An 11,501-nucleotide genomic window follows, 5' to 3' on the forward strand; every position below is an offset into this window, starting at 1 on the left:
GCATTGTTTAGTATTTTCTAAAAGTTCAATGCCTTTTTGACAGATTGGTGTTGGTTTACAAATTTGCCCCCAACTTTTTCTTCCCTATCCCTTATTGCACTCAAATGACTTTACATACATTCTTTCCTTACCTTGAAAGTAGCCTAAACGATGGGCTAGAGAGACTCAGCCATATTGCTAGAAGGCTAGTAATGATGGCCTACAGCTATATAGAGTATTCTATTTATCTTAAGGACTTATAAACAAATGTGATTTGGGTGAACTACCATGTTCTCTTGCCTGTGTCTGTCAGATTGTAGTACTGAGGAAGGGTTGACAAGCTTCAGAAATGTTGGGAATGTTGAATTCCTTATGGAGTTACATAATATCGAATGCATTTTGCAGATGTCCAATATGTTCTTTAACAAGTATCTGAACTGTACCTCATTTGTCACAGTCATGGACACACAGAGATGAAATTAAATTCATCCTTTCTTTTCGACTTGTCTTTGGTCTGCTCAATACTTCCAAAGGGACATGGGGGATATTGAAATCGTGACAACCTCAGTCCTGAAGATTCTGAATCTCTTGTAAGAAAAACATTTCCTGCATTTGATTAGGCGTGAGAGGCACAATCTGAGATATTTCCTGCAGCTCAGTGGTCATTTTGATTAATGACATAGCCTACCCTTACAATTCTTGATCAAATAGAACTTAAAAAATGTTTTATGAGTTTGTACAATTATCTATCATATCATACGGTCTAATTCAAAATATACGTTTTTAAATACATTACAGACTGAAATGACATCTTCAAAATATGATTAAAAAAGCAGTCACTCTTTTATAGTTTAAGTCCTTACATTCATAGCTGCGTCTCATTTGAAATAGGTTGTTTTTGTCTACGGACTGAAACACAATATTGGTAAAACTCCAGATTGTGGCTTTAATCTCACATTTCCTCATTGCGAGTTACGCAAGAGATGACCCCTTGACTCAGTCTAAGTATGAAGGTAGCACGAGTTTTATAGACCGTATATCTAATCAGTATGGACCATAGGAAATAAACTAAAACAACACTTTAAACTGCATATTTATTTTATAGTGCAGAACATGTTACCTTGCTTTGCGCCAGAAACGTGTCAGCTAAATGTTATGTTGCCATCAAAGCAAGTTTTATCAAACTATAACAGAGGGCAGGACAATCGCGCGGGGGTATCTCTTCTTTCATATATTAATGGATGAGTTCGTTACATATTTTAGATCATATTTTAGATCATGCCATTGTCTATTGGTCGCAAAACGGAATCTCCACCGCCGGGGCACCGGGCCATGCAAAACGAAATGCACTCAATACTTACTTCTACGTGCAACGTTATGCTGCCATAAACACTCCCTTTTTTTCCCTCAAGTCATTTACCCTACAAAACCTGCCCAACCATTCCTACACTCTCATATCAGCTGAAAGAATTTATAGAGGTCGGATCCCTGTGGATACCTTGGACGAATAAAGTCTGCAGGATGGGTTTGTCCAATCTTCATGCTTTTTCACTCATTTTCGTAGCTTTTAGGAGATCTGTCAAAACACGTTGAAATGGGTAATGACGAAGTTAATGATTGAACGTGGACTAGAACATAATGCTAACCACCTCCATAGTGTCAACTTTTCATTAGTAATTTAACTTGGAGCTGAATGTGTTATTGTGTTATAAATGCATATTTGAGTAAGACAACCAATTAAATATGTCCAAAACGAAAATAAGTGTGAGTAATTGCGCACGTCCGTGCGGCAGTTCTTGTTGAAAATATGTGAATCCGAATTCCATTGCTGAGTAGTCAGTTAGTTTAACCGACAATTACGTATACAAATGTGTTTACATATTGGCACTCGTGCATTGCCTTACAAATGCAAAAGGACTGGATGAAATGGAAGTTACAGCGACGTCTCAATTAGATTTAATCATGTAATGTTTCCCTTATTAAGCTGCTTGCTATGTTTTACTATAGGATACTTTGTCTTTCACACACTATTTTGAATGAATAAAGTAAAAAGTGTTTTCAGCATGGACCTAAACACCTGGTCACACAATTGCATAGGTTTGGTGGTTTAAATCAGTGGTTCCTAGTACCCCTGGTTGGGAAACACTGGTCTAAATGATGCAGCCACTAGACTGCTTGCTTCACATTGCGTAAGTAGCTGTTTATTCTCGTGTGCAGTGACGGGAAATTGGGGGGGGGGTTGGAGTTCAGTGTGAAAGGTTTCTTGCTCTTGTGCTTGTTGCCTTGTTCATCTTAAATGATCCACTTTATAATGATGCTTCAGCAGAACCACAAACAACCTTTTATGCATTATTACATTTTAGTTTTTACAATTAAATGAAAATGTCCCTTTGACAGTTAGACTAGCCTATTTTCATAACAGAGAATTTGGTAGATCCATCAATGACGCAAGAGGCTCATCCATGTTTCTTTGGACCTGCAACAGTCAAACCCATTAAATGAACGGAAGCTGAACTTGTAGGCTTGTGTATCTTAGAATGAATTGTGTTGGGAAATGTTGGACTGGAGACTAGTTTCCTGGAAGACTGCTTGATATCTGACATCTGCTGTGGTTTCCACATGTTGTTTTTCTTCACTATTGTTTCTCAGCTGCAACAATGGTTTAGGCCAAAACCATTGTTTGCCACGTGGAAGGAAAAAGGCACAGCTTTGATCATGACAAAAGCAATGGTTTATTCCAAGTAAAGGCAGCACTAAATTATGGCAGGGTTTGGTACAATGCCAAAGACAACCAGCACTCTGGATCAGCAGAGTCCTAAATTCCACAGATGTACATAGAGATGATTTCATTGTCTCACTTTGCTTTAGCAACAGTAGCCTTACCATTCATGCTAATGAAGCTTATCTGAAATCTATACAGTCTCTGAACCATTGTTGTCTAGACCCAGTCACCATAAGAGTTTAGGACCCTGAGATGGGCTTTAACCACTGTTGTTCTGTACTCAGCAAACTGGATGCAGTTTATCACAGTGCCATCCGTTTTGTTACTAAAGCACCTTGTACCACTGCGACCTGTATGCTCTAGTCGGCTGGCCCTCGCTACATATTCGTTGCCAGACCCACTGGCTCCAGGTCATCTACAATCCATGCTAGATAAAGCTCCGCCTTATCTCAGTTCACTGGTCACTATGGCAACACACCTGCTGGAGCGCGTGCTACGGGTAGATCTCACTGATCAACCCTAAAGCCAACATCTCATTTGGCCGCCTTTCGTTCCAGTTTTCTGCTGCCTGTGACTGGAACGAATTGCAAAAATCGCTGAAGTTGGAGACTTATCTCCCTCACCAACTTCAAACATCTGCTATCTGAGCAGCTAACCGATCGCTGCAACTGTACATAGTCTATCAGTAAATAGCCCACCCAATTTACCTACCTCATCCCCATACTGTTTATATTTATTTACTTTTCTGCTCTTTTGCACACCAGTATCTCTACCTGTACATGACCATCTGATCATTTATCACTCCAGTGTTAATCTGCTAAATTGTAATTATTCACCTACCTCCTCATGCCTTTTGCACACAATGTATATAGACTTTTTTTCTTTTTCTACTGTGTTATTGACTTGTTAATTGTTTACTCCATGTGTAACTCTGTCTGTTCACACTGCTATGCTTTATCTTGGCCAGGTCGCAGTTGTAAATGAGAACTTGTTCTCAACTAGCCTACCTGGTTAAATAAAGGTGAAATAAAAATAGAAATCATGGTTACTGACCCGACCCTGTCAGTCTCTTGTGAATCGATGTCTGCACTGTTGACTTGAGTGGATTGCTATTATTCTGTCAATCAAGACGTATGATTAGGGAGCAGGAACTCTCAGTGGGGTGTTGACACCATAGTGGGAATGTCTTTTTTTTTGTTAAATATTACACACACAATTGGCCTAAAAATAGTTAACACTTATCTGTACATGTCTATATGACCTTGATATATAATGTTATGATTCTGACATTAATGAACAGAATCTGCACACTGATATACTCAACAGTGCTCTGTTTATTTATTTTGACCCTAGGGTCAAACATTGGCACAAACATTGTGTGTGCATTTATCTACGATTCTGATGGCTGCCAGTAACGGCATCCTTGGGAAAGGAAGACAAAGTGGACAAATGAATGTCTCCTTTCAGACACTCATTCTGCAGCAGTTTTACAACAAAGTGTGTCTACATGACTTACCTGTGATGAAACTTCTAGGTCATTTTAAACGTATGACGAATGCATATGACTTATAGGTCTGACAGTTCTGTGGTTACCTGCCATAGATGTTCAGCAGTAATAGTAAACACAGAGATTGCTGTGTGTGGTAATAAAGTTATTTTGAGCTCTCTATGAAAAATACATTTGCTGTTTGTTTTTTCAGCAACTAAATGCACAGGCTGTGGACCTGGCTACAAAAGTCCACTGGATGCCATGAAGGGTGAGTGTCATTTTCTGGGAAAGACAAGCTTAGCTCACCCCCATGTGTTTTAGGAGGGATTGACATTAAGGTCTACAGGGCACTTGCCCATTGGACAAGTCGGGACCATTTTATAATTGATTATTTTTTTAAACTTTTTATTTTTTTTGTTGGCTCCTTGAGTTTGTCAGTTGCATGAAAATATTTACATGCACAAATGCCATAAATGGTCTATTTTACTAAAACATTGGGAGGAACCAGACCTCAGTTGTAGGCTACTGGAATTCTTTGGCTTGATTCTTTGCGCTTTGTTTGGTTATATTCAGTCAAATAAAAAAACAACACCTCCCCCGATGGGGAAACCACAGAGCACTCAACTTACCTGACTGGTCAGTTGACTAGGAAATAGTGCAACCCTTAATATCAATCCCTCTTTGGGATTTGTGTTTGTCATGGTTCTTGTGGTCAAGGAGGAGTGAATGACAGTAGTGACTGAAATGGGGCTCTTGTTTTTGAAGGTCCACGTGAGGAGATTGTGTACTTGCCCTGCATTTATCGCAACACTGGAATCAAAAAACCAGACTACCTTGCCACTGTCGATGTGGACCCCAAGTCTCCTACTTATTGTCAGGTACTGCTGATCTACATCAAACAACCACTGCATTGCTTTTGATTTCACACCTGTCTTCATTAGTCAGTGGTCGTTAGTTTAAATACTGAAGAGATGACAGTATTATATATGACCTTTGACCTTGTGGATTAAAGAGTGACCTGTAATGTTTGCACCTACAGGTCATCCACAGACTGCCCATGCCCAACCTGAATGACGAGCTACACCACTCTGGTTGGAACGCCTGCAGCAGCTGTTTTGGCGACTCATCCAAGAAGCGCAACCGACTTATCCTGCCCTCGCTCATCTCCTCCCGGGTCTACATAGTGGACACTGGGACAGACCCCCGCGCGCCACAGATGCACAAGGTAAAGGGTCACCCTTCTACAGCAGGTGATTGATTATAGTGATACTACAGTACTCGATGACCATGTTGCACAGCTGTAATGCTAATTTTTTTTTCAGAACCTCAACAAATGAAATAGACACATCAAATCCAGTCAACACCACACAGTCAGACACAACAAATCCAGTCAACACCACGCAATGAATCAAAAACAGACAATTGAATGTACAGATTTGGTCAAGCCTCCTACCCATCTCTCACCAACAGCCCAATATGGATAATTTGTTTTGTAAAGGAAAGTGTCCTTCCCATGCAGGTCGTAATCTGATTTAAACCAAAGGATTGCTTCCTCACAGATTGTGGAGCCCACAGATATCTTCTGGAAGACGGGCCTGGCCAACCCCCACACCACACACTGCCTGGGCAATGGCCAGATTATGATCAGCAGCATCGGAGATCCATCTGGCAATGGAAAAGGTAGGAGGAGACCACACGCTGCAGTAGGGGGACAGACAGTGTGTTCTGGGCAAAAGAAAGCAGACAATACCTGATGCTTCTCTCCTTGTCCTCAGCCTCATACAATGTATGTGACCTTGAAAAACGTTACTTTGTATCATAAGGATAGGGATGAATAAAACACGCCTATATTTAAGCAATAAGCCCCAGGGGGTGTGGTATATGGCCAGTATAACACGGCTAAGGGCTATTCGTAGTCATGACGCAACGTGGAGTGCCTGGATACAGCCCTTAGCCGTGGTATATTGGCCATATACCAAAAACCCCTGAGGTGCCAAATTGCTATTATAAACCGGTTACATACGTAATTAGAATACAAATAAATGGTTTGTTATACCCGTGGTATACGGTCTGATATACCATAGCTTTCAGCCAGTCAGCATTTAGGGATGGAACCACCCAGTTTTTATAATAAGGGACTAAGGCTCTACAATCCACAATGATAAAGAATAGTGGGCGGGGCAAGGGAGTGTCATTTAGGCAAGTTAATATTCATTTGGATTAGATGACTGATGCAGGATGTGTTTCTCTCAGGTGGCTTTATCTTGCTGGATGGTAAAACGTTTGAGGTGGTTGGTAACTGGGAGCTGCCTGGTGAGGCGGCACCTTTTGGTTATGACTTCTGGTACCAGCCCCGACACAACGTCATGATGAGCACCGAATGGGGAGCGCCCAAAGCCCTCGCCTACGGTTTCAACCTGGAACATGTCAAAGAAGGTGTGTAAATAGAGGTGATACATGTGTTTTGTATTACACTTGTTGAGTAGAGAGAAATTGTTTCAATGCTGCTGTTCTGTCTGCAGGTCTCTATGGATCGAAGATCCACGTGTGGGACTGGACCACTCACAAGCGGCTACAGTCCCTGGACCTGGGGGAGGAGGGCGCCATTCCTCTGGAGATCCGCTTCCTCCATGATCCCGCCGCCACGGAGGGCTACGTCGGCTGTGCACTCCAAGGAACCGTCTTCCGTTTCTACAGGACACCAGTGAGCAAAACATTCATGCATAGGAAAAAATAGAATAACATGTCTGATCTCTCTTGCATTTGTTTTTGGCTGAGTGTCTTACAAAATGGTACTGTCTCAACAGAAAGGAGAATGGGCTGCTGAGAAGGTTATCCACGTCCCCAGTAAGAAAGTGGAGGGATGGGCTTTGCCAGTGATGCCAAGTGAGTGTGTGTCTGGGAAAATGTTGATGGGAGAGTACTGCAGATTAGGGATACGTTTAACACTTCCAGTACATATTGAACAATTGGAATTGGGTGTAGCTACCCGTTCCATAATCAAATGGAAATGCCTAATTAAATGGGTTTTCCTGAATTTGATGTGTGATCTGTTCATCTCAGGTCTGATCACAGATATTCTGATCTCTCTGGATGACCGCTTCCTATACTTCAGTAACTGGCTGCATGGAGACATACGACAGTATGACATCACAAACAGGAGGAACCCACGTCTGGCTGGCCAGGTGACATCACAAGTTTACAACATGGCTGATTATTTTAAACCCACCAAAAATGTTTCATCTTACAGGCAATGGTCTTGGACAGAGAAGTATTAAACCTGACAAGTGCATATGTTCTTTTTTTATGTGGATACTTAAATGAATCATCTTCATCAGTCTGCCTATGTGATGCGTACCTGTGTTAGTGTCAAGCAAGTGGCCTCCTACATTTACATGTTGGTCATCTAGCAGACTCTCTTATCCAGAGCGACTTACTCAGTTCATTCAACTTAAGGTGGCTAGGTAGGACAGTCTCCTGAAATTGTTAGTTGTCCACTGACTGTGTTCACGTCTCCCTGTGTATTCAGCTTTTCTTGGGAGGGAGCATCCTAAATGATGGCCCTGTCAAAGTACTGGAGGACCCAGAGAATCAGAGCCAACCACCCCCACGCATAATTAAGGTGTGTAAGAATAACAATCTATGCCCAAACTCACTCTTCACACACACACACTGCCAGAATGTCTGCAGTAGGTCAAAGTAGGTGTTTAGGTTGTTTTTAAGGTGCAGACAACGACTTGTGTGTACATGTGATCCACATCAGGGGAAGAGGATCCCAGGGAGCCCCCAGATGTTGCAGCTCAGTCTGGATGGGAAGAGACTGTATGTCACCACCTCTCTCTACAGTGGCTGGGACAAGCAGTTCTACCCAGAAATGATCAAGTGAGGACCTGCTCATCGGTCTTAGATTTTTCTATTACTCAGTGGTGTAAAGTATTTTTAAAGTACTACTTAAGTAGATAGTCTTTTGATACTTAAGTATATTTAAAATCATACTTTGACTCAAGTATTTTTCTGGTGACTTTATTATGAATATATCTTTTTACTCAAGTATTACAATTTCCCACCACTTTACATACTTGTGGTCAATGCACACATGTCAGGAACAGGTTTTTTGTAAGCTATCAAAACATGGATTTGTATGCTATCGCTCTTATTAGTGTTATTCAATATCATGGGCTGCTTCAATAAGATGTTTTGAACACCAATAGCTAGAAACACTATCAAATGAAATACTTGACTCTATTTCTTATTTTCCCTTGTCTGTTTCTCTCTTTGCCCTAGGGAGGGTTCTGTTATGATGCAGATTGACGTGAACACAGCCAATGGTGGCCTCAAGGTGAATAAGAACTTCCTGGTCGACTTTGGGAAAGAGCCCAACGGCCCGGCCTTGGCCCACGAGCTACGATACCCTGGGGGAGACTGCACCTCCGACATCTGGCTGTAAAGTCACGCAGGAGGCCCCAGTTTTCCCTCTCATTCCCATCATACTTTACATAGACTTCATGTAACTCATATTAGTTGGGAACGGGTGGGGAAGGAGGCATACACTCGAGCCTCATGCCCGATAATGCTGCCTATTCATTCTCATGCCCGATAATGCTGCCTATTCATTCCATGCTGCTTTGCTTTAAATGCATAATTGTGCCTTAAGTCATTATCTCATAGACCAAATGTTCTTTGTTACTTCCAATGCCAGTGGTGAAACTGAGGTTTAAAAAAAAATAAACAATTTCTAACATATGGAATTCATAGACTAACATCTGATGGCGACGTACTGTTTTAAGAACATGAAGACGATATAATTTTTCATCATTCCTTAATGGCCTGAGTGTGTGTTCAGCAGGGTTGAATGAATCTGTATGTCTGGATTATTGTTTACTCTTAATTTAATAGTAAAATAGATGGGTGTAGTGAAACATGTTGTTTTACAGGGTTAGCCATAGTAGTACAGTGCCCCTATAGTAAATTAGGGTTAAGTGACTTGCTCAAATGCACAACAGGTTTTTCACTTTGTCGGCGCAGGTATTTAAACCAGAAACCTTTCAGTTAGTTACTGGCCCAACGCTCTTAACTACTACGCTAACTACCTCTAACCACCAGTCTACCAATTCTGCTACATTAATAATGGTTTGCATAATTTATTATATAGTTCAGTTGATTTAAATACTCAATGACAACATGTTCATTTGCAAGATATTAATGGTTTTAAATAATACATTGAATAAATGTACTGCATATTCCTACAAGTTTATAGAATGATAATAATTGATCACTGAGTCTCATAGATATGGTTCATTACACTACATGTCTGGAATGACCTTGACGCATGACCCTTAAGCAAATCTATCAAAAGCTTGGGTGAGTCAGTTACCCACTGGCCCAAATATTATCTAAAGTGTATCACTGCAAGGATTTATTTTAAAGGACTTAACATATTGCCAATACTGGTTTGCATTGGAAAATAACTAACTTGGTGGCCAGGTTGTGTGACCTGGAGCAAAGATCCTTTGGCTGGCTGGATTTAGTGGGTAGTGAGCCTTATAATTTATACTTGCTCAACAGTGCCTGCTACTGCCCATAGGTGCAGGTGACCTATAAACTTTTCTCAATTTTACTCCAGGCATGATTTGGGCAGCTACTTTCCTACATCCCTAAACTGAATCAAACCATACTATCAGATCCAATGAGGTGGTTAATTAACATCAGAAGTGAGGAAATAAAATTGTCAAATGATGCAAATAGATCATTGCTATCAGCACGGCAATCCTATATTCATGCCAGGCTTGGCCATACGTGTGTGTGTGTGACAGAGTGGAAATTCCAGAGGGGGACAAACACTCCACACAAACACACCCAAGACACACCATGATCTGGGGCAACAATACTTCTAGGTCTCAGTAGAGTAGTAGTGATGCACCACTACATCCTCCTGCATCCACAGCAGCCAGGCAGAGCACAACTGTGTGATCCAAGTCAAAGCATTGTGATAAAGTGGGGAAACCAAGCATACTATTGACCCATAAAAGGCATTTTTTTTATATCTGTGGCAATAGTACTTCTACATCTCTGGAAGCTTCCAGCGATACACTTAGTCATCCGCTATGACACATTAAACAAGTGTATAGTAATGAAAGGTATATTATCAATACACTGGTAAAGGATAGGCTTTTTAATTTTTATTTATTTTATTTCACCTTTTATTTAACCAGGTAGGCTAGTTGAGAAGTTCTCATTTGCAACTGCGACATGGCCAAGATAAAGCATAGCAGTGTGAACAGACAACAGAGTTACACATGGAGTAAACAATTAACCAGTCAATAACAGTAGAAAAAGAGAGTCTATATACATTGTGTGCAAAAGGCATGAGGTAGGCGAATAATTACAATTTTGCAGATTAACACTGGAGTGATAAATGATCAGATGGTCATGTACAGGTAGAGATATTGGTGAGCAAAATAGCAGAAAAGTAAGTAAATATAAACAGTATGGGGATGAGGTAGGTAAAATTGGGTGGGCTATTTACCAATAGACCATGTACAGCTGCAGCGATCGGTTAGCTGCTCAGATAGCAGATGTTTGAAGTTGGTGAGGGAGATAAAAGTCTCCAACTTCAGCGATTTTTGCAATTCGTTCCAGTCACAGGCAGCAGAGAACTGGAAAGAAAGGCGGCCAAATGAGGTGTTGACTTTAGGGATGATCAGTGAGATACACCTGCTGGAGCCGGTGGGTCTGGCGACGAATATGTAGCGAGGGCCAGCCGACTAGAGCATACAGGTCGCAGTGGTGGGTGGTATAAGGTGCTTTAGTAACAAAACGGATGGCACTGTGATAAACTGCATCCAGTTTGCTGAGTAGAGTATTGGAAGCTATTTTGTAGATGACATCGCCGAAGTCGAGGATCGGTAGGATAGTCAGTTTTACTTGGGTAAGTTTGGCGGCGTGAGTGAAGGAGGCTTTGTTGCGGAATAGAAATGGCTATGTCAGTGGAGGCTGCTGAGGGCATGACTGGTCATAACTGGAATGGAGCGAATGGAAACCATGTGTTTGATGTTGATCTCTTTCCACCTATTATTTTCCACTCATTACCATATGCCTGTCCTCCCCAATTAAGGTGTCATCAACCTCCTGTCACTGGTAGCAAAGTGTACCCTACTCTACCCTATTAGGCACTTCTGGATGTAGCTAAAATTGTACACGTTCTTCATTCAGCAATTGTCCATGTTTTACAACAATAACACTTATTGTGGAGTAGTTTGTCATAATGGACAAATATATTTTACACAGGCACTAAGCAGGCAGCCCTAGTCT

At 41.3% G+C, this 11,501-nt stretch overlaps 1 protein-coding gene across 1 annotated transcript; it reads left to right on the plus strand.

The window, feature by feature from the left end:
• The first annotated feature begins 860 nt into the window (after positions 1–860).
• LOC109905597 (methanethiol oxidase) lies at positions 861–9,436 on the plus strand. The gene is made up of 12 exons (XM_031817343.1): positions 861–1,504; positions 4,402–4,458; positions 4,956–5,068; positions 5,230–5,415; positions 5,750–5,870; positions 6,444–6,626; positions 6,713–6,894; positions 6,998–7,076; positions 7,254–7,375; positions 7,720–7,812; positions 7,954–8,072; positions 8,475–9,436. The coding sequence occupies exons 1-12, from the start codon at positions 1,501–1,503 to the stop codon at positions 8,635–8,637; spliced, it is 1,422 nt and encodes a 473-aa protein (XP_031673203.1). The 5' UTR covers positions 861–1,500; the 3' UTR covers positions 8,638–9,436.
• Positions 9,437–11,501: the final 2,065 nt, after the last annotated feature.

Source organism: Oncorhynchus kisutch, unplaced genomic scaffold (genome assembly GCF_002021735.2).
Source record: "Oncorhynchus kisutch isolate 150728-3 unplaced genomic scaffold, Okis_V2 scaffold996, whole genome shotgun sequence".
NCBI lineage: Eukaryota > Metazoa > Chordata > Actinopteri > Salmoniformes > Salmonidae > Oncorhynchus > Oncorhynchus kisutch.